General features: G+C 40.3%; 1 protein-coding gene across 2 annotated transcripts in view; it reads right to left on the bottom strand.

Moving 5' to 3' along the window:
* Positions 1–12916: 12916 nt before the first annotated feature.
* The window catches only part of KIF3A (kinesin family member 3A), a 147242-nt gene continuing 135567 nt past the window's right edge, over positions 12917–24591 (bottom strand). For both annotated transcript variants that reach the window (XM_073620672.1, XM_073620671.1), the window contains one exon: positions 12917–20049. In XM_073620672.1, coding sequence (XP_073476773.1) covers positions 20001–20049 — 49 coding nt within the window. In that variant the 3' untranslated portion in view covers positions 12917–20000. The remainder of the gene's footprint in view (positions 20050–24591) is intronic.

Genomic DNA, 24591 nt, shown 5'->3' with positions numbered 1-24591 from the left:
CAAAAAAACCCCGCAATAAGTGTATATTGATTGGTTAGCGCAAAAGTTATAGCGTCTACAACATAGGGGATAGATTTATGGTTTTATTATTATTATTTTAAATTTTTTTATCGGGACTGCGACATTGCGGCGGACAGATCGGACACTTTTGTGGGACCACTGACATTTATACAGCGATCAGAGCTAAAAATAGCCATTGATTACTGTATAGATGTCACTGGCTGGGAAGGGGTTAACACGAGGGGGCGATCAAGAGGTTAAATGTGTTCCCTCAGCGTGTTCTAACTGTAGGCGGGATGGGACTGCCTGGGGTAGGAGACCGATCAGTGTTCCTATATACTAGGAACACAAGATTTATGGCCTCTCCTCTGCCAGAATGTGGATTTGTGTGTTTACACACAGATCCTTGTTCTGGCTCTGTCAGGAGCAATCGCGGGCGCCTGGCAGACATCGGCTCCTCAGCACCGTGGCGGGTGCGAGCCCCCTATACCCCTTAAAGCGGCCGCCGTACAGGGGAGCCATTCTGCCGCCGTCAAACGATGGCGGGCGGTCGGCAAGCGGTTAAAGAGCTCTATAATCACTCAGATAGCAAAGGGGATTACTTATGTTGCTCAGGTGTATTTGGAAGGTGCATTCATCTCCTTTGATGTTCTTAAGGAACAGGCTGATGTTTCTAATAAAATATTTTTAAAATACTTCTTACTACACCATACCGTGCAAGTCCAATTTGGGTTTCTGGGGTAGATCTGCCTACTTCCCCTTTTAAACATCCTATGGCAGACCCTGATATTGCCAAATTGAGGACTACCTTTTATAATGCATTGCAATCTGCAGGTTTATACCCCTTTGCTTCATCCTATGGGAAATGGCACACTTACTTTCTTGACCTCTCAGACGACTGGGAGGAGGTGACCAAAACTTTTTTGCGGGATGTTACACTCCTGCTAAGCTGAATCGCCTGGGGTTGATGGAATTAACCTGCTGTCCTCGATGTGGGGAAGTATCTGCTAATGTTTTGATCTTGGCCAAGTTTATTCTCTTTTTTGGGCTGAATTTTTTGATATGCTAGCAACTCATCTTAGTCTACAAGCTCCAAAGACTCTGGAGGTTTGCCTACTCAGTGTACGTGATAACTATGTTCCACTTACCTGTAGTCGTATTGTAATGTTTCATTTGGAAGGATCCAATGCAATATGTTTGTCACCTGATAAAACAGGGATTACCTTTATACAAGCTAATTTACAAAGGATGTGCCTGCTCTTAAAAATGTACTAAAATATGGCAAACTTGACTGGATATTTCGGCCTCTCGAATGGCAGATTTGGTTTCTTCACAATCCTTCCTCTACAAGGGTCGGATATGATTCTTTTATCTTAACCTGGTGAGAGCACTGTGTGTGTGTTTGTTGCGTGTGGTAGTTGATGTTGCTTATATTTCTTTTGTTGGCTGAATCGGATTTGCCTTTGTCTACTGTAGTACTGATTCTGGTTATTCCTGCTAAAGGCTGTTACCTTATGGGTAGTTTACTTTGTACTATTTTATTACTTATCATTGTTGGGCTCTGCGTAGCTGACTTTAAAGCCATCACCGTTGTTTAGATTAGATGGCCTTTTTTGTATGCTAAGGAAAAAATGTAAATAAACACCTTTGAAAAAAATGTAGTAAAACATTTTAAAGAAGTTTGTATGAGACCAATGTCTTCTTTTTCCTTTTGTGGCTTCAAGAGAGTGCAGACTGAGGATCGGGGTGGAGACCAATATAATAAACTTCTAGAGAGTGAGGTTTTTTGGATCCACAGGTTGCAGACTCGCATCCCCCATGGACCTAACCATGTTGATCTGTACCTGAGGTAATTCCGTCTCATATTATTTGCCTCCCTCCTGGCTCTTACCAGTTTAAAGTTTTATTAGTGAACAGTTCTATTCTGATAGATTTTCATTTGACAAGCTTTCTAGAAATATTCTCACACAGCAAGGGGTCCTGTGAACATGTCATCTTTTCCAGCGGTGATGTTTCCTGTATGGTACTTTGCATAATATGTTTATCTGCACAATATTTAAGTGTCTGAAATCTCCATATTAGCCATGATTAAGGCCTAAGGGCCAAAACACATTGGCTTTTTTTTAGCTGCTATAAACTATTTTGAAATAAAGGATTAATGTTTTTGCTAAGATGCAGTGGTGGCAGCTTTTTCCTGTGAACTGTACAGCTGTGAAGATTTCCAGAGACCTTCGAGCCTGAGAATCTAGTCTTTAGAGCTGCAGATTATTAGGAGGTTGCAGCTCTAACACCTGTTCCAAAATATAGTAAATGGCAAAGCTGTCTGGCCTTTCCTCAGGCTATCCGGAGAAATAAATAGCAAATCCATCGTCCAGACAGAGGTGGTAGTGTGTAAATAAACTCGATTAACTTAAACTAAATCTAACTTACAAAGAGCCACTTTCTCAGGATGAGTTGGTCTAGAACAGGGGTCTCAAACTGGTGGCCCTCCAGCTGTTGCAAAACTACAAGTCCCATCATGCCTCTGCTTCTGGGTATCATGCTTGTAACTATCAGCTTTGCAGTGCCTCATGGGACTTGTAGTTTTACAACAGCTGGAGGGCCGCCAGTTTGAGACCCCTGGTCTAGAATATAGAGAAGGGAGAACGATATTGTTATTTAAATGGAATGAATTGTTCAAAATCCCAAAACTATACCTCCCACTTGTGTACAGATAGAGATAGCGGCGCTAGTATAAATTGTGTGAATTAATGAGTCAAAGCTACATGATGCCTATGACCTTCTAATTATACATACAAAAATGAATAACATGAAAAATAATTTCTTAGTTATTAACACCTAGTGAAAAGTGTCATTATAGATAATAATTTGCTAGAAGTAAATGCGTATATAATCAAGCTTAACAGTTGTTTTTCAATCTTCAATCTTCTACTCTTTCACCATACCACCGTGATAGTGACACCACTCCCTCTTAAGAGCACACTCACCAGATTGTATAGCCTCCCACTCTCGTGTTCGGCAAAACAACAATTGAACCAGGCCTGGGTTGCATGTGATGAACCGTGACTGCAATCAAGCCAGCTCCATATGTGAAAAATAAATGAATAAAGTGCTCCACATAGCGTGATACTGTTTTGACAGATTAAAATCACTCCAAACACACTTCAATGGTTACACTCACTTTTAAACTAAAACAAAAAAGCCTTTTAGCAAATCCACAGCAAGCACAGCAAGCAACAGGATCAGTAATCCAACGGTGCACCGCGGCCACAGTGGACCTGAAGTGTGAACAGGTGCATCTCTCACCCAACCTTCTAAGGCCCAGCAATCCGATCGATGTAGTCCTCCTCAGACAGCGGCGTCTAATGTCAGTGCGATGGAATGCCGTGTAACCACGCCCCAGACATGTTTCCTCGAAAAGACTTCTTCAAATGGGACTGACTACACGGACGGTCCATCAATCCTTATATACTACCTCTGCTCAATCATGTCGTCATCATCATCAGTCATATGACCTCCTGCTCTGCACATGCGCACACATCGTGTCCCCATGACCGCGAAGCACCGGTACAAAGACTAAAGGAATTGTTGGATCACAAACATATTAATGGTGTATAATTAGAATGCTGTATCCAGCATTATCATCTATGACATATCCAAACTTATAATCCACCACTAATTACAGTAATAATGTGGAAAAGTAACCAATATAAGTGAATAAATTAAGGTTATACATTATTATATAAAAAAAAAACGTTTCAACAGGAGATAATGAATTTATCTAGTTAAAATATAAGCTATATATACTAGTCATGATACTATTATACAGCTACATAGGACAAACCATGACTGAACCACAATCTGATCCCATTAATATTAAAAATATGGATGACTGCAAGTGAGACTAAAAAAAGAGAAATAATAATATACCATCAGTGGTCCCTAAACTAGAAATCACTAATGCCACACCGGATACTTCTATTCATTAAAACAAGTTGGAAAACTGGTGATCTCTGTACCCCTATGGGGCAAATACACAAAAATGCTCTATTGTGTCTCCAATGAAGACTAACATCTTGTATGAGATGTATATAGGATACATTTTTTCACAAGGGTTCATATAAACCCAAAAACGGGACAGATTAAGACAAGTACCACAATCTTAAGTTCGTTACACAACCACAATATCACACTGAAGGTGTAAAAAAAATATAATAATTATAACTTCTCTACATCCCTAAGTCATAATGAACTGTAGAACAATGGATAAAATGAAATAATAAAATAAATAAAATAAACCGAAGTGAACATGGAGATGTGTGCCACATTTTCCTATGAAAACCAAGGGAAGTGGCTGCTAACCACCTGCATTGCCCTAAATTTATTCTATAACTGGGAGTGTCAGAAAATTAAAATTAAAAATTATTGATAAAGCAATTGAGGTCCATCTCAATATTTAACCCCCTAGGTGCCATACATTTCATCAAGAAAATCCAGCGGTTTTCCCTCTGATAGGTCCCTAACTCTACTGGAACCCCTCCAAGAAGGATAGATAGTGTCCAAACCGCAGAATTGCAACAGAGAGGGGTCCTGATTATGCTTTTCCTTGAAATGTAGAGATACACTGTGATGACGAAAACCTAGCCTGATGTTGGTGATATGCTCCCCAATCCGCACTTTGAGGAGTCTTTTTGTTCTTCCACATAGAAAAGCCCACATGGGCACCACATCAGGTACACTACATGTGATGAATTGCAGGTGATAAATTCTTTAATGTCTAAGGATTCACCCTCTCTATTGGTGACCCTCATTTTCCCCCTATTGCTAATGCTAACCATTTTGCAGCACTTGCATTTTCTACACGCGAAAAAGCCTTTAAAATTTATTTTAAGGGCTTGCTGATCTGGAGGGTCTTAAATATTTTTAACGACTAGATCACCAAAATTCGGGGCCCGTCTATAAATAAACCTAGGTTGGTTATTTAAAATTTCTCCTAGATGTCTATCCCTGCACACAGTGGTGTGGTGGAAGAGTAGAAGATTTATCACAAGAAGATTGAAAAACAACTGTTAAGCTTGATTATATAAGCATTTACTTCTTGCAAATTATTATCTCTAATGACACTTTTCACTGGGTGTTAATAACTAAGAAATTATTTCCCATGTTATTCATTTTTGTATGTATAATTAGAGGGTCATAGGCATCATGTAGCTTTGACTCATTAATTCGCACAATTTATACTAGCGCCACTATCTCTATCTGTACACAAGTGGGAGGTATAGTTTTGGGATTTTGAACAATTCATGAATTTAAGTGGCAGCTTTTTTCACTGTACACTGTGTATGTACACACATTTTTTATTCATTTACACATTTTTTTTTATAAGCTTTTCACTTCCCTTTGGCGCAGTGGAGTAAGAGGGATTCAGGGGTAATTCATTTGTATATCTCTTGCTACAAACCATTATTTAAATGGAATGCCAACACAATCTTCAGCAAAAAGGATAACCAGGGAGAGAGAATCACCTTATCCTGATGAAGAACCAAATACGGCTGTTTACAAAAAAAAAAAAAGCAGCTAGCTCTGACACCCTGCGGGGTAATGACTACCAAAAAGCCACATTCAAGGAAAGAGTTAAAGTGATTGTAAAGGCAGGACATTTTTTTTATCTTACTGCATTCCCTGCGTTAACATAAAATGTGCCATCTGATGTATTGCTACCTCACCACCTTAAATACTTACCCAAGTCATATTTCAATCCAGCGCTGTGCCTGTCTGCAGCAATGCTGATCTCTCACTCTTTCCTCACAGGCTTAGAGACAGCAGCAGGTGCCATTTGCTGCTCTCCATCAAATCCTGTGAGGAGGAAGCAGAAGGTAGGGCTGAGCCATGCTGTGTGTGTTAATAGACACACACAGCTCGGCACAGGAGTGAGCCTGCAGGTGTGCCACCGTAGGAAGCAGCTTTCTATGGTGGTGCACAGAGAAAAGGAGAAGAAGAGAGCACCAGCGAAGGACCCCCAGAAGAGGGGGTTCGGGGCTGCTCTGTGCAATACTGTTTATAATTTAAAAAACAAAAAATACATTATATATATATATATATATATATATATATATATATATATATATATATATATATACACACACACACACACACATATATATATATACACAGTGGGGATGGAAAGTAATCAGACCCCCTTAAATTTTTCACTTTTTGTTATATTGCAGCCATTTGCTAAAATCATTTAAGTTAATTTTTTTTCCCCTCATTAATGTACACACAGCAACCCATATTGACAGAAAAACACAGAATTGTTGACATTTTCGCTGATTTATTAAAAAAGAAAAACTGAAATATCACATGGTCCTAAGTATTCAGACCCTTTGCTGTGACACTCATATTTAACTCAGGTGCTGTCCATTTCTTCTGATCATCCTTGAGATGGTTCTACCCCTTCATTTGAGTCCAGCTGTGTTTGATTATACTGATTGGACTTGATTAGGAAAGCCACACTCCTGTCTATATAAGACCTTACAGCTCACAGTGCATGTCAGAGCAAATGAGAATCATGAGGTCAAAGGAACTGCTTGAAGAGCTCAGAGACAGAATTGTGGCAAGGCACAGATGTGGCCAAGGTTACAAAAAAAATCTGCTGCACTTAAGGTTTCTAAGAGCACGGTGGCCTCCATAATCCTTAAATGGAAGACGTTTGGGACGACCAGAACCCTTCCTAGAGCTGGCCGTCCGGCCAAACTGAGCTGTCGGGGGAGAAGATCCTTGGTGAGAGAGGTAAAGAAGAACCCAAACATCACTGTGCCTGAGCTCCAGAGATGCAGTCGGGAGATGGGAGAAAGTTGTAGAAAGTCAACCATCACTGCAGCTCTCCACCAGTCGGGACTTTATGGCAGAGTGGCCCGACGGAAGCCTCTACTCGGTGCAAGACACATGAAAGCCCGCATGGAGTTCGTTAAAAAAAAAACACCTGAAGGACACTCCAAGATGGTGAGAAATAAGATTCTCAGGCCTGATGAGACCAAGATAGAATTTTTTGGCCTTAATTCTAAGCGGTATGTGTGGCGAAAACCCGGCACTGCTCATCACCTGTCCAATACAGTCCCAATAGTGAAGCATGATGGTGGCAGCATCATGCTGTGGGGATGTTTTTCAGCTGCAGGGACAGGACAACTGGTTGCAATTGAGGGAAAGATGAATGCGGCCAAGTACAGGGATATCCTAGATGAAAACCTTCTCCAGAGTGCTCAGGACCTCAGACTGGGCTGAAGGTTTACCTTCCAACAAGACAATGACCCTAAGCACACAGCTAAAATAACAAAGGAGTGGCTCCACAACAACTCCATGACTGTTCTTGAATGGCCCAGCCAGAGCCCTGACTTAAACCCAATTGAGCATCTTTGGAGAGACCTAAAAATGGCTGTCCACCAACGTTTACCATTCAACCTGACAGAACTAGAGAGGATCTACAAGGAGGAATGGCAGAGGATCCCCAAATCCAGGTGTGAAAAACTTGTTGCATCTTTCCCAAAAAGACTCATGGCTGTATTAGATCAAAAGGGTGCTTCTACTAAATACTGAGCAAAGGGTCTGAATATCTAGGACCATGTGATATTTCAGTTTTTCTTTTTTAATAAATCTGCAAAAATGTCAACAATTCTGTGTTTTTCTGTCAATATGGGGTGCTGTGTGTACATTAATGAGGAAAAAAAATGAACTTAAATGATTTTAGCAAATGGCTGCAATATAACAAAGAGTGAAAAATTTAAGGGGGTCAGAATACTTTCCGTCCCCACTGTGTGTGTATATGTGTATATATATATATTTATTATATATATATATATATATATATATATATATATATATATATATATATATATATCTCTTTTTTTTTTTACAATCACATTAAAAGGGGATTTCCCAAATTGATTCAAAGGGTGGTTCCTGGAGGGCAGAAAGAACCAAATTCAGGTTTCACTGCATTAAAGGGTGACTAGAAGGGGGAACAACCCCAGTAACCCCTTGGAGGTAGGTAAGGACCAACGAAAGAGAGGCAATAGGACAGACAAGGCAGAGACCTGGGCCTTCATGCTGCTGAGGGCCAGACGTCAGTCGGTCCAGTCCATGAAGGAGGAAAGCCAGGATCCCGAGCTACAGAGAGTTTGCGATGAAAAGTGAGCGATTTGCACAAGGCAAAGTAGGCCTTCCAGGTACAGAAGTAAATAAATCAGATGGTGGCCTTCCGGGCTCAAACCATTGTGGAAATGACAGCAGAGGACAGTCCCTTGACCTTTGACACCTGGGTTTCAACAGCTATGCTGTTAAAATCAGTAAAGCAGGATGGACAATTGGACCTTCAGATAGGACATCTGGGCAAAGTGGAAGGCGCCATGAATGTTAGTAACTAGTCAAGCAAGATCTGTGAACCAAGCCCTGCATAACTAATCCAGATACCAGGAGCGCTGGAATGCCCTTGAAGAGTGTGCCTGTACCATAGGGCCACTAGCGCATTCACTTCCCAAGAAATCTTTATTATGACCACAAATATGGGAAACTTCTGATAAGAGTCTGGCAGCAAACAGGAGCAACATCTGGAGTGCCTCCTTTGCTCGGTTGTGTCTACTCAAGTGAAAGGTTTGCAGACAGGGATAGTTCTCCCCCAGCAGCGAATGCTCTGGTTGCAACACCCAGTAGACGTAGTAGCCATATAGGACCACTCCTCCAGCCTCCCAGAATGCAGTACTTCAAGCAGGAAGATAGTGAAGACATACCCTCCAGTAGGGTGGCTAACACAGTGAAATTCTGCCCAAAGGATTTCATATAGAGCATTACTGGTATTTACAGCACCACTTACTGGCCCCTGCCAACTGCAGCAAGACTCCAATATCAAGCACCCTATCCCAGAGAGTACACACAGAGCCTTATAGGTACATGTAGTTTCACATATCTTCTGATGGCTTGTGCCACCAGGGAATTGCAAATGCCTCCTGATGTTGGTTCAGGCACTGCATGCCCAATCATGGCACTGCAATGGATTTAGGATCGATCAGTCGGACACATCCACTAAGGGAAGGTTCCCTCTGGGCCCTACACTCCATGCAGGGTTGTTGCAACTGATTCCACCACTACAGGAAACTGTGCATTTGGAGGAGGTGCTCAGAGACAGGGCCGGGACAAGGGGGGGCAGCTGCCCTGGGTACCATGGTATCATGTGAGGTGGGGGGGCACCTCGAGATTAGGGGGAGGGGATTTGTGTTGAGAAGGGGAATTTGGGGAGCGGCAGGGGGTAATAATTGTTCTAGGAGGGCAAATTTAGGGAGGTGATTTGGGGGGATTTGTATTGGGAGGTGGGATGGGGAAGAGGATTGGTGCTAGGAGGGGGGATTTTTTTTTGGGGGGGGGGTTGTGCTATAAAAGTAGTATGGTAGAGGGGAAATATATTTTTTTGAGGGGGGGTATGATTTGGAGTGTGTGTGTGTGGGGGGGGATCCGTGCTTGGAGGGGAAATTTAAGGGATAAAAGATTTGTGCTAGGAGGGGGGAATTTTTTTTGGGGGGGAATAGATTTGTGGTGGGGGCATAGGGAGGGAGAGAGGGTGTGAGCTGGGGGAGATGGGGGGGCAAAGATTTGTGCTGGGAGAAGGGATTTCAGCAGGTTGTGGATTTGTAATGGGAGGAGGGGGGGTTAGGTTTAGAGGGTGAACATGCAGATTAGTGCTCAATTTTTTTTGGGGGGGGGGGATTTTGCTGACACATAATGTTTGAAATATTGGGGGGGGGGGCACAATTTGGAATGTTCGCCCTGGGCTCTAGATGACCTTGTCCCGGCACTGCTCAGAGGGACTACCGGGACCTATATGTCCGGCCCGTCACTCAGCAATGCAGTTGATTGAAGACAAAAATCCAGGATGGAAAAAAACTTGAAAAAAAAAGAGAAACATTTTCTAGGTCCTTCAATATTAAGGAGAAGTGGGAAAGAATCGCCCACTGCACATCATGTGATAAAAGGCACATCTGGTAGACAATAAGTATACTTGTAATCTGCTTGCATGTCCATTATTAATTAACGTTAAGGTGTATGAAGAAGTTGCCAATCCATTATTTACCCTTCCCACATGGCTGCCTACTCCTGTTTTATCCTACAGAAAAACATCAGCCAAGATGATGCCCCTTCCCCTTAATGGAAGGTTACTCATAAAGCTGTTTTGTAATGTCTTCATATACCCACTGCTCATTGAACAAGTATGTTCTTCCTGTATGGTTTCAACAGTTACCCACTTGAGCTTCTGAAGGTTTTACCTCCTTCATGACCATGCCATTATTTGCATTTTGGCACTGCGCTACTTTAACCACTTCAGCTCCGGAGGATTTGGCTGCCCAATGACCAGAGCACTTTTTGCGATTTGGCACTGCGTCGTTTTAACTGACAATTGCGCAGTCATGTGACATTGTACCCAAACGAAATTGACGTCCTTTTTTTCCCACAAATAGAGCTTTCTTTTGGTGGTATTTGATCACCTCTGCGGTTTTTATTCTTTGTGCTATAAACAAAAAAGAGCAACAATTTTGAAAAAAAAAAAGCAAAATTTTCTACTTTTTGCTATAATAAATATCCCCTAAAAATATATAAAAAAAAACTTTTTTTCTCCCTCAGTTTTGGCCGATATGTATTCTTCTACATATTTTATAGAAGAATACATATATAGAATACATATATAGCGTATATTGATTGGTCTGCGCAAAATTTATAGCGTCTACAAAATAGGGGATAGTTTTATGGCATTTTTATTTATTAGTAATGGCGATGATCTGCGACATTATGGCGGACGCATCGGACATTTTTTACACTATTTTGGGACCACTGTCATTTATATAGCAATCAGTGCTATAAAAATGCATTGATTACTGTATAAATGACACTGGCAGTGAAGGGGTTAACCATTGGGGAGCAGGGAAGGGGTTAAGTGTGTCCTAGGGAGTGATTCTAACTGTGAGGGGGCTGGGCTTCAACACACAGGACAGTGATCACTGCTCGCGACACCACTTCTTAAAGGGGACGTACCTGTACGCCCTTTTGCCTACCAGTGCCATTTTGCCGATGTAAATCGGCGTGCGCTGGTCGGCAAGCGGTTAAAGTGGTAAAAAAAAAAAAACAGTTTTTCTTTTTAAACCTACAAGGCAAAATTATAATGTGCTAGGCATCGCATACTAGAACATTATCTGAAACTCGCCTTAAAACAAAGCCCTCCAGCAGTGTGCTTCTCCGCTGACAGGGCTTCCATCTTCACCCGGTCTTCCTTCCGGGTTGGTGGGATACGGTCCTTTGATTGGACAAGCTGCGATAATGTCACTCCCGTTTATGTGCACAGGAGCCGCTGTTCACTGCACAGTGCTCTGAAGGAATGTCACAGTAGTTTGTTCCTTCAGAGCGCATGTGTCGGTGACGTCACAAGTAATTATTTTACTGTACCCATAGGTAAGCCTTACTATAGGTAAAATTCGTCCATGGGAGTTTACTCCCATTTTAACTGGCAATTGCACGGTCATGCAAAACTGTATGCAAATTAAACATATATTTTTTTTTCACACAAATAGTTTTTTTTTGGTGGTATTTTTATTTAACCAGTTGCTTCCTTTCCTGCTCTGTACACAAAGCATCTCCTGTACATCCAGGAGACTGCCTGCAGTTTCTCCTTTCCCTTGCTCGCTCCGTGCACAGCCCCATGAGACCTGGTGTCTGTAGAAAGAGGAGCTCCCAATCCTACAATCGTCAGCCAATCTAACTGAATGAACACTGTAACAGCCAATCACAGTGATCATTCAGTGTAACATTTGTAAAAAATAACAAAAGTAACACAGTAGCTGTCTTGTCTCTTCAGTTCCCTGACAGACAGTATCTGTGAATGAGAGAGTTGCAGCTAACACAGAAGAATGTTTATTGTGTGCAAAGGGACTTTATTAACCCTTAATTACCTGGACATGCTCCTATTTAACCTTTATTTTGCTATTTAACCCATTCATTTCAGTAGATCACCCTGTATAAGCACTATTCAACAGTTTCATCTCCTGTTCCAAGTTTCCATTTTAAATTATTTGTTGAAAAATAATAGAATACTGTTAAAAATATGCGATTTATGATATACCTTATTTTCTTTTAAATCAATAAGAGCTTTAAATTACCAATGCATTATGAGAAGAATGAAATATATGCAAAATGTTTAACAAAAAAAAAAAAAAAAACCATTTCCTTTGTAAATAACTTTAACATGCTTTCTAACAAAAAACAAAAATGTTTATTTTAGTGTTGCAGTAAATAGAACAAGCAGCAGAATTAAATGTATGTTTCCCCGCCGTAATGGTACTTGTGTTCGAAATATTGCTGATCAAATTTTTACTCTTTTTTTCCCCCCTTAAAATGCAAATACATTAAAAAATTCTCAGAAAATCTTAGGATCGAAAGAAAGTCCCATTTGTTCCCAAAAAAACCATATATGTATCAATTCTGTATCAGCAGTAATTACAAAGTTAGGTAATTTAAATGAGTTAGTTAATAGCAGAAATGTGACAATATGGCCTGGTCCATAGGGGGTAAACAGGAGCTGAAATGGATAAACAAAAATAAGACCGAAAATTTTGAAAAAACAAAACATTTTTTTTCTGCTTTGTAATAAAAAATATCCAATAAAATTAAGAAGACCCGTTTCAAAAGAAATACAAAAAGTGGCAGAATAATTTCAAACAATAAGCCACATAGTCAACAATGCCACAATTTAGACACCACCTTCCAATCTTGGCAGCTGAAGCTTTATCAATCTCCGATTTGTGATAGTGTTTTTAATATATATTTTAAAAACTTTCTAGAATTTTCAATTTTTTTGTAAATAAAAAGTCATACACGCAGCTTTAGCGTACAAGTAGAATTTATTTAAACAAAAGAAAAAAGGTACAAAAGAGATATTGATAGATTGGGCTACATAGAAAACAAAATGAAGGCAGAAAGATGCAGCTCCTGCTCGATTTACAGAAGTGCCAAGTTTGTGAAGTAAAAGGGGAGGTTGCAGATAGCAAAGTCAACATTATTAACAATTACAGGAGTTAATCTTATTTATTTCATTTTTTTGTGAAGCCTGTGACAATTCTAAAACCATCCTAATTCCTGCTATAGATATATGCTAACTTAGGCAATGTTACCTCATCCAACTAAGTTACAAAATCTTAGCTTTGCATACTACAAAGAAAACAAAAAAATGAATATATACACATACACACAATGTATGATAGTGAATGCCCCTTCTAATAATAACAATTATCTATATTTTATCTTTAAAAACCCTATTTGAAATATCAGCTATTTGTGGAAGTATACAAAGTGCATATTGGGCAAAAGGGTGCATAAAAGGCGCAGATGGAATTAAGCAAACCTAAAGCATTGAATACCTACCTAATCAAGTTTTCAGAACATGGACACCTCCAGGGACCTGCAACATCAGGTTGTTTCTTATTGTAAGCACTTCTAGTGCCCAAATTCTGGATTTTGCTCCTACATGTTTTCTAAGGCTTCTTTGTGGCCTGTTAATGCAGTAGGTAGTGTAGGTAAGTTTACGTAGTGAAAAGGAGCATGACCAGGTTATAGACCTATCAAACCAGGAAATGTACATCATAGCGCCTGAGCATTATGGTCTCAAGATAGGGCCTATACTAAGAAATGACAATGTGCAGGCTCCTCAATGAGTCTGCTATGTGCTGTCAATGCTATATGCAAAACTTCAGCTTTGCTTTAAGGGGAAACTTGGATGCGCAGTCAACATTCAACCATTAGGCAATGCTGTTGTCTTGATCTTTCATAAACACTTGGTTAAGTGTGTTTTTTTTTTTTTTTTTTTGCAGTCTATGCAAGAGGAGGGTGGAGGAATGGCCAGACACTGCCTGCACCATTTATCTCTTTGATGGGAAATATGGTAATCAAAGTTTTTCAACTTTCCAATAAATCACTACCCAGAATGCAATTGGCTTGATATAGTGACCGTCATCTGATGTATAAGGGTAGCTTTACTGCCCATGCCTACATAATCTCCACAGTAACTGCAAAAGTACACTATGGAAGCTTGGCTATTCATTCAGCTTGCAACCACAGGAACCCCAGACAACAGATCTTAAAACTGGAGTCTCAAGGATAGTAAAGCAGCCCAAGAATGCCTTTACAAGTCCTGCCAAGCCCCAGCTAATGAAGAACTTAAAATTGCCATAAAGTGCGCTCTGAAATGTATAAGCCTAGGATTACATATGTGCGTACATATGTCATGGGTACAGCAGCCCATATATATATTATATATATTTATATTTGAACAGGCTGCTGCACCCACAAGAAACGCAGGGAAATCTTGATCTTGATGCTGTGGCACCATGTGTTGTCACACATGCAGGTGCCAATATGTGGGGGTGCTAGTAAGCACAGAAGGTTCCAGTGGGCAATGAGGAAGAGCAACATCTGGCAAAAGGAGTAAGATAGCCAGTGTGTTACGAAGAGGACATACAAGGCCAATCCAATACCTTCAGGGTACTAAGGGCTAGGCGTTTGGAAAATCCACACAGAAGTTACAGAATAAGGAATAGGAATAGGTTTCAAGATGAAGTTCCCCAGCATCACACTACATGAGAACTAACTCACGTGATTGCAGAGTACAGAGAATCAATTATCATGCCCTAAGGAAAGCGAAACACTCACCCTAGAGGTTGGAATGTGCCTGACTGGTGAATATTAGTGAGTTAGAGATGCTGGAAGATCTCTGAGCAAAAGTCTGTAGAGCAGTAATATAACTAAAGAACTCTGGTCAGAGTGGCAGGCAATAACCAGGGCACCTACAAAGCAGAGGGAAAAATACAGAAGGGCAGCATTGAGAACAGGGCAAAGTGACCTTTTCCAGTAATGATGGAAGCCAATGGAATGGAAGCCAATGGAAGTTGACTGGTACAAAAGGCCAGGTTTAAAATGGTAGGGGCAGAGTGGCTTCTCAGCAAATGATTCATAAAATTAGGCTCAAGAGCCTTGTAGTAAGAGGTCTCCAAGGCAACTCAAAAGAATGGACCAGGGGTAGATCATGATACAGGGAGGGGGAGAACAGATCATACATGTAAGGTAAAAGAGGACAAATCAATAGAGAAGTGTGATAGGGACCCCCTTCCTTCCAAAACCACCACAATGTAAGGACAATTGCAGGACAAAGAATAACAGTGTGCGAGTCTTATGCCCTGTACACACGATCGGACATTCCGACAACAAAATCCATGGATTTTTTCAGACAGATGTTGGCTCAAGCTTGTCTTGCATACACATGGTCACACAAATCTTGTCGGGAGTTCCGAACGTCAAGAACGCGGTGACGTATAATACGTACGACGAGCCGAGAAAAATTAAGTTCAATAGCCAGTGCGGCTCTTCTGCTTGATTCCGAGCATGCGTGGAACTTTGTGCGTCGGAATTGCGTACACACAATCGGAATTTACGACAACGGATTTAGTCCGGATTGAGATCTCAAATTTTGATGGAAAATGTCCAATGGAGCCTATACACGGTCAGGATATCCGACAACAAGCTCTCATCGAACATTTTCCGTCAGAAAATCCGACTGTGTGTACGGGGCATAAGAGTGAGCAATCAATATCAACTGCCAGAGCAAATAATATATACCTGTGTCAGGACAGGGATCTCAAATTCACTAAACAGTCAGGTCAAAAAGGGGACGCCAGCTGAAAACTCTGCAGCTTGAGACCTAACCCCAGTCCCTACACCCCTTTCATGTATGTTTTCAGATGCCTTCTCACGATTCAGATGATGTGTATGGTCATCTTCACCTCATCTCCAGTACTTGACAGTCCTAAATGATGCCAAGGGTGTTGCTGACATGATGACATCAGTGATGCTCTGCTGATGCAACCCCAAGGGGCGAGTCCAGAATACCTTGCACGCACAGAAAGTGAAAGAAAGTTGAATGTTTTGTTGCCAAGGTATTCCCTTTAATGTTAAACGTTGGAAATTTTCTGACTTCATTACACCTCCAGTGTTTTAGCAGCTCACCGATTGCTTTTCCTTGTTGCCTTTATACATGTGGAATGAAAATCTCAGATACACTTACAAACATGGGCCGAATGTCGGATGGTATCGATCGGTTCAATAGAAACTGGCCAACATTCGGCTCGTATGTACTGTAGCCGGTACGGCAGAAGCCAGCCGGCCAGCTTCTGTTAAAGGGGCATGACCAAAAAATGGTCTTCCGATTCCTAATGACTGAGAGCACTGACCGGAGTGTTCTGGCAGGGGGGTGTGCCCCCTGTCAGAACACAACAGAACTGGAGGGGAGATCCATGTACTAACATTGCATAGTTAGTACAGCAGCTCCGATCTGAGCTGTCAGTTTTTTTTTTTGTTCAGCCTGCTGGATTGAACGAAAAAAAAAAAAAAAACACAACAAGTAGTGTGTACCAGGCTTTAGTCTCTCAGCATAGACAATATGTAAAGCAGAAAAGAAAAACACAGTCTGGTGGTTTTGTTTTTTTTGCTACATTCACACAAAAATAAAATGCAAGGAAAAAAACTGTACATTTGGACACAGTATATAAACACAAAATATACACAATAAATATGAGGGTACTTTGATTTAATTATTAAGCTATACAATTATGCAAGCGTGTTTGGAAAGGCTTACATTCCTATTAGTCTAGGGTTATTTACTAATTTGCAGGCTCACTCTACCTTTTGCACATTACACCCATATTTAGGGTGCAAATAATAATCATGGTGCAAATAACCACACTCGCAGTCCACTCACTAACCAACTGAAAGTCTGTACCTCTGTGCAGACACAGAGCTCTAGGAAGAATCTGAAGGAGCCACGATTCCCTAATCATGGGTGCAATGCTTTTCAGGCTCCTATGCAAAAAAAATAATAAATGCACATCTTTTCCCAGCAAATATATCTCCATTTATTATTGTTCCATAAAAGGTGGACTTAGCCTTTAAACTAAAGCAGAGTTTTTTTTAAGAAACCTATAGTGGTTCAGGAAGGAAATACATGTGAAGCATATAGTTATAACATATATATGATATATTATGTATTTCAGTACATAAAACACAGTTTGCAGTACATATGTTTCATATTCAAAGGATTGCAGTATCAACATGTGTTGAAAAAAACTCAGCAAAGCAAGGACTGCGGTGTCACTTTTCATGAATAGCACTTCGCCTTGAAAGGACTTTGGTACCAAATGGTGATAAATAGAATTTAGCAAGGACTATGGTGTTAAAGCGTGTCTAAACCCAAAGACAAAAATGTAATATTTTTCAGCTTACCAATTATTAGATGTTGTGGTTGCATGCTTTTTATTAGGCTTTTTTTCTTTATTTTTACCTGGGAATCCAGTAAATCTGTTATCTTTCAATTTGCTGTAACAGGCAAAACCGTTCAGCAAAAGTGGCAGTTAGAGGGTTGAGACAAATCATTCAGCATTAACAAGGGTGTTAAAATAGTGAGTTTTTATTTATGTATTCATGTATGTACAATCTTTATACCAAAAGGAAAAAACTGTGTTGTAATGACTTAAAAGTGTTAGCTGGAGTTCAACTTTAATTTGCTAAGCTGGAAATTCACTGTTAGGTTTTTTTTATTTCATTCAGCTAGCGGCCTCAAGGGGGGGGTTGGGGGGGCGTGCTGGGGAAGTCAGATAGAGTAATCCTTCCCTTCTGAAATGTTGTATTCGGACAGTGTCACCCGCAGCTGTCAGGATATACTCATCAGTGGCTGCAGCCACTAATCAAGAAAAACCTTCCAACATGTCCCTTCAACAGAAGTCTCAAATTATCATCAAGTATCAAATAATTGACTTCCATCAAGTGGAGACACACTGATCCAAATTTGTCCAGTCCCTGCTGAAACTGGTTATAAACTGAAATTCATCAGCTTTGGTCAAGTCATCTAAATGTGGTAGTGCATCTAACATTACCGTCTTCACAGTATATAATAATAATAATTGACTTCTAACAAGCAGGGGTGGCCACACACTGATTGAAATTCATCTAGTCCCTGCTGAAACAGATGAATTTCAGTGTATAACCAGCTTTAGTCAAGTCCATCCAAGTTTGTTAGTGAGTCTAACATTGCCCTCTTCACAGGTTGACAGTGCTGCTGACGAAGAGTGGCTCAATTGTATAAAGTAGAGCCCCAATATAAAGAGAAAAAAGACAACTAATGCAGTCACCACATTTAAGGATTGGTAAGCTGTTACAAATATATACATTTGTTTTAGATATGCTTCAATCTGTGATTAAGGTATATCTCAGCTCATAAAGACTGAGGTACCAACCTGCCAACAAAGCTCATCTCAGACAGGACAAAGGCACAACCAAAATGACCATGTGTGCTTGATCTGCAGGTATTAGCTAGAAGCGGGAAAACTTGAAATGTATGGTGAAAAATGTATAACAGGCAGGCAGACAGACATCCAAACAACAATAAACACATCAAATGAATGTGGGGCAATAAAGAAGATCTGTAAAAAGAAAAATAGGGGAGTTGCCATTGATGAACTTCTTCTAAAAAGACTAGTTGCTTGGCTGTTCCTGGTTGCAATACTTTCCGAAACATTGACCTGGGGCATACATGCAGATTAGAAAGTTAGTGGGAAGACAGAAATCCTGTTCTGCATGCAGAACATACTGAAGTCATTGGATGGAAAGGATGACAATGGTGATCTTCAAATTCTCTTTGTACACATTTCCAGTAATTCAAGGAAACCAATTCATTATAACGGAAAAAAAATGAGCACTATAGTGGAATTGCTACTTACTGCCACCAAAAGTTAAGCTTCTGTTTCATAAAACCCAATTGGCAGCAACGGGCAACAGAACCACTTTTCAGTTGTAATGAATAAGCCCTGAGAAATCAGATTAAATGCTATTCATCAATTATTGACAGCACATTTTAATGTACAAGAGGTTTTTTTATCAAGTCAAGTAGTTAAAAAAAAAATATTATATGTATTAATCACTAAGACAAATGAATAACAAGAGAATGTATATACAAAATAATTTACTGACATTCATGGATATATGTAAAGTTGGTGGATCTTATCAGAATTTAAAATGAATTGCTAAAAAATTAGACCTTTGTTAACTTATTACTGTCCATGTCTCAGTTGTTCAGTTTCCATTCACTTACTGCACTATCACTGGGAAAGTAAGTGAGAGGAAAACTCACCAACTGAGATGCAGACAAGCAATAAAGGTCTTAACAGTGTTTCCAACACTGTTCAATTCTATCCAAAACATAATTTTGACTGCAGCTTGACATGGTCTTCCTGTCCAGTAATCCTATGAATGAATATGGCCAAATTTCAATGGCAATATCTTTTTAGGCCAACAAAAACTACTGCCTGTGCAGAGTAAAGTCAAATACAACATCAAACATCTTTATATTGGTGCATGAGCAAAAATCTTTTGTTTATTCATCTGTGCTTTACTGCGTGAATAAAACAAAAAAAAAATCTACCAGTTTTTACCATAATTCACTTGAAGTACAACTGAGAAGATAAAAGCATTGCACTTTTGGACACAAGCAGATTAATAGTAATAGTGGCAAAATGTTTGAAATATTAGCCATATCAGGGAGAAACTTATTTGAAGAGCTCTAACTCTAGGCCACTTGCTACATTATATCTATGAGAAGAGTGAAATGTGAGTAGAACAGCAGCAACTGAACCTTAGGTACTGCTTACACAAGACAGTGAGACACTGCACAACAAATTAATAAGACAAAATATGTTCATTATAAAAACGGTCTTTCTGCAACACATCAGATATCCTACATGGCCTATACACAGCATACGTCCACGGGCCACCTGGCAATTAACATTGCACTGATATATGAAAGTCAGTTATAATTCATAATCTTAAACGGACAAGAGAAATTCTTCATAATCCAGTAGAATGATCTGTTACTGTAATAATGAGTCTATCACAGCTTCTGGTTTCGCAGAACGCTTTCTAGAGAACAAGAAAAAAAATTATATGAGATGAAGCACAACTGAAATCTCTCCCAGTCAGAAAGCAATATAAAATGTGCTATAATAATGTAATAGTAATAACATATTTTCAATAATGTAATTTCTTTGCAACTGCTTTCTGCCGATTTAAAAAGAACAGGTTTACTGAATATCGGTACAGATCAACCTTTGATTGTTTTCAATGGCCTACTAATTTCTCATGATATTCAAAGGAATGGACTGATTTTACATACTACTTCCCTGTACTCCCTAAAAACAAACAACAACAAAAAAAAATCCTTTTTTAGACTTCCTTCCTTTATTTTTACCTGGGAATCCAGCCAGTAAGTCTGTTATATTTTAATTTACTTTAACAGGCCAAACGGTCCAGCAAAAGTGGGAGCTAGAGGGTTGAGACAAATCATTCAGCACTGAAAAAAGTGTTTTTATTCACTTATTTACAACCTTTATCCAAAAGGAAAAAAAAAAAAAAAACTGGTCTTGTAATGACTCATAAGTTTTAGCTGGATTTCAACTTCAATTTCTTAAGCTGTCAATTCACTGTAATTTTTTTTTCATTCAGCTAGTGGGCAGATTCCTCCATTTACACAAAAGAGGCAGAGACACATCGTATTCTGACAGTGGCACCTGCAGCTGTCAGGATAGACTCATCAATGGTTGCAGCCACTGATCAAGAAAAACCTTCCAACATGTCCCTTCAACAGAAGTCTCAAATTATCAAGTATCAAATAATTGACTTCCATCAAGTGGAGACACACTGATCCAAATTTGTCCAGTCCCTGCTCAAACTGGTTATAAACTGAAATTCATCAGCTTTAGTCAAGTCATCTAAATTTGTTAGTGCATCTAACATTACAGTCTTCACAGGTTGACAGCGCTGCTAACCAAGGGTGGCTCGATTGTAAATCGTTGACATTACTATTAGGCCTCGTGCAAAGGACAGTAGGAGGTTGACGATACGGCCAACATAAAATTATGGGTATTTTCCTGCACCCAGTGAGCTGTAGATGCCTCAGTCTGCCATACAAGTGAATAGCTATACGCATATGAAAATACCAGTGCTTCTGTGCACCAGCGTTTACACGCGCATGTGTGTACAGAGCCTGTCCCTGAATAGTAACAAGCTTGTAGCAACGGCCTGACCATGTATGGGAAATAAACAGGCAACTCTGAAGGTCAGTACTGAATAACACTCTGTGGAATGTTGTAGAAAAACAAGATTTTTCAAGGACCTAGGGTGTGATTGCTCCATGAGGGAAGAAAAATCAAAAAACTTTCTAAATGTTCAGCTTTACAGGTCTTAAAACAAAAACAAAAAATGCATAGGATGCCATTGCTGACCTTATTGTGGAAAAGTTAGGAGCCTGGTTGGTATGCTGATGATTCTGAGTTACTGTTGTAGAATAACAACGCAGAGATGGAGTTCTGACTTCATTGGCAGCATTCTAGTTCTTGGTCTTGACCCAAAAAGTGCTTAAAGACCATATTTCCACTTTTGTAGTCAAATTCGAGAAAATCCCACTATATGTTGGTTATGTTCCCATTTACACAACAGGAATTTTGACTTACCTGTAAATTCCAAACTGTGAAGAACAGTACAGGACACTGACAAAGTAGTCATAGACACCTTGTGTGAGCATATAACCCAGCTTTTGAGGACACACCCACTGGGCACCTCCCCTATAACCCTGCCCCACTCCATGTGTTCTCAGTTTTGTAGCAAGCAATGCAGAGTAACCAAAGAAATGAAACGAGTTCCGCCTGTGTCCAGTACTGCACTCCAGGATAAGGAATTTACAGGCAAGTCAAAATTCCTCTTATCTTACTTGTACAGTACAGGACACAGGCAAATTCATAGACCCTGGGATGTCCCAAAGCAATGAATGAGAAGGCTGGGCAACAACTAAGCAAACAGGACTGTTCCAACAGGCCCAACAATAAGGGCCCTTTCACACTGGAGCGGTTTGCAGGCGCTATTGCACTAATAATAGCGCCTGCAAACCGACCCAAAAGTGCCGCTGCTGTCTCTCCAGTGTGAAACCCTCGGGGCTATTGACCCTGCAGCCTCTGTGCTCACCATATGCAGCCTCCGTGACCCCCCCGCGCTCGTCAGTCCGGCACTTACCCCATCCGGGTGACGGCGGCGAGCTGTGGGACGGACAGGCGATGGCTCCTACATCCTCCATGGTTCCCGTGCGCCTCCTCCTCTGTTCCGCTAGGCATCCAATAAGGATATCTGTGTCTTCAGGTGGCAGGTATTAGACCCGCGCTCCCTGATTGATGGAGAGGCACTAAAAATTTGGAACAGCCTCCCATCAGAACAGGTCAGCGCACTCAGCCATTGGCGCTGATCGGATGTAGATTGGCAGACCTTTTTCAGTTATGCCAATTCGACAGAAGTTGGACATTTGGACGGCTTTTTCAGTCCGGCTGCCGTACACATGGACCGAATGTCCATAGAAACCGGCCGAGACTGCCAGATATTCAGCCCATGTGTATGGGGCTTAATAGAATATAGGAAGAGACCACACAAGTGGATTATATACTGTAGAAACGTTTTTGACACCTAATTATAATGTGAGCATATACAGTATTTTAATGGTAGATTTGTGAGGAAACATACTACACTATATAGTTTTCTAATTTTTTTTGGAGAATGTCACCAAGAAAAAGGCGAAATGATCATGCAAAACTGGTGTTCCATCATGTGAGATAAAAATAAATTTTATTTGAACTGGTCATGGCCTCTCCAAATAGACATCTTCCTTTAAAATGCATGTGTGACAAGCTTTTAACAGGCATCTTCAGCTGTCTAAGCTTTTAGCCACAATGTGAATGGAAATTAGAGCCATTTTGAAAATCTGTCTCATTAAATTCTAGGGCATCCACACAAAAAGGCAGAGTGGAAGGCAGTTGTTGTAATTGTTCTTTTAAGGAAAGATTCTGGAAAACAGGATCATGTTGTATTCATTGCCCTAGTCCAGTTAGCTGCAGTATGAAAACTCAAACTGCAGTGATAGTTGGTTGCAGGGCAGGACCCACCAAAGTAAAGAAAGTCAGAAACTTTCAGTCTCCAGAATTTGTGAAAGAAGGCACATCTTCAATAGGTACAGTGAGATGCAGGTGTCTGTGTACCCAAAGGGGTATAACGAGAAGGAGAAGAACCAAGCTGCACAATGCCAAGGCTTTTATGGATTGCAACCATGAGCCATTCCATGTTAGCAGCCATGTTGCGGTAAGCCCCCTCTTCAATATAGCGGCGTTTTGGGAAAAAATAAATTTTGCTGCTTCCTCCAATACTGCCTCAATATCCTCTTCGATCCCCTCCTTCTATGCCTTATCTAGGGCAGGTATATCTGGATCTGACTCAGATAGAGAAATCGGAGTAGAAGAAGAGGCATTGTGTTTTTAAAGCCCTGTGAAAAGATGGCTGTAATTAAGCTGTTATAAGGAATTGCGAAACAGATGCAGAAACATCTGCTTCTGTCAAGTAGGTCACTTGTTGCATGCCTAAAACAGAGCTAGATTCTGATGCAGAGATCGGTGTTAGAACTGGCTCCTGCTCCACTGCAAGGGGCGCATTATCAGTGTAAGATTAATTCATGCAGCATGAATGTTTGCCTGCAATGACTCTCTTCCGCCTGGGCTCTACCATAGCTATGTATGTGGGTACTCCCCTGTGGGGTATTCATGGAGTAGGATGTGGAATATAGTAAAAGCGTGCCCAGAGGTAGAACGCTGGTGTACACCATTTTGTAGCAAATCCTCAAGGTGAAAAGACGAAAGGGCAGGGGGAAGCGCCTAAGTACCAACATATAAAAGGCTCTAGGCAGAAGTGTCGGTAATCCAGTTCTCGTTAACATACAATGCTTTTAAATGTTTAACCCTTTGTTAGGGCAGGTAGTGTGCAAATCTAGTTTACAACTGATTAAATTAAATCTGCCAGCACAGTACAGACAATGTTAATTGTGGCAAAAACAGATCCCCAGCACCCTCAAACAAAAAGAACTAATAAACTAATAGTATTTGAAAGCGATAGAATCTGATGAAAAGAGCATCTAAAAAAGTAAACTGCAGCTTTTAAATGTTTTTTAAGTTATGTTACCATGCCTTGAAAAAGTATTCATACCCACTGAAATTTTCCACATTTTGTCATGTTACAACCAAAAACGTAAATGTATTTTATTGAGATTTTATGAGATAGACCAACACAAAGTGGCACATAATTGTGAAGTGGAAGGAAAATGATAAATGTTTTCCAACATTTACAAATAAATATGTGAAAAGTGTGGTGTGCATTTTTATTCAGCCCCTTTGAGTCAATACTTTGTAGAACCACCTTTCGCTGCAATTACAGCTGCAAGTGTTTTTGGGGATGTCTCTACCAGCTTTTCACATCTAAAGAGTGACATTTTAGCTCAAGCTAAATTTTAAATATTTAGCTCATATAGCTCAAGCTCTGTCAGATTGGATGGAGAGCATCTGAACAGCAATTTTCAAGTCTTGATACAGATTCTCAATT

This window comes from Aquarana catesbeiana, linkage group LG03, assembly GCF_042186555.1.
Source record: "Aquarana catesbeiana isolate 2022-GZ linkage group LG03, ASM4218655v1, whole genome shotgun sequence".
Taxonomy (NCBI): Eukaryota; Metazoa; Chordata; class Amphibia; order Anura; family Ranidae; genus Aquarana; species Aquarana catesbeiana.
The sequence above is the reverse complement of the archived record's forward strand: the minus strand, read 5'-3'. Positions and strand labels throughout refer to the sequence as shown.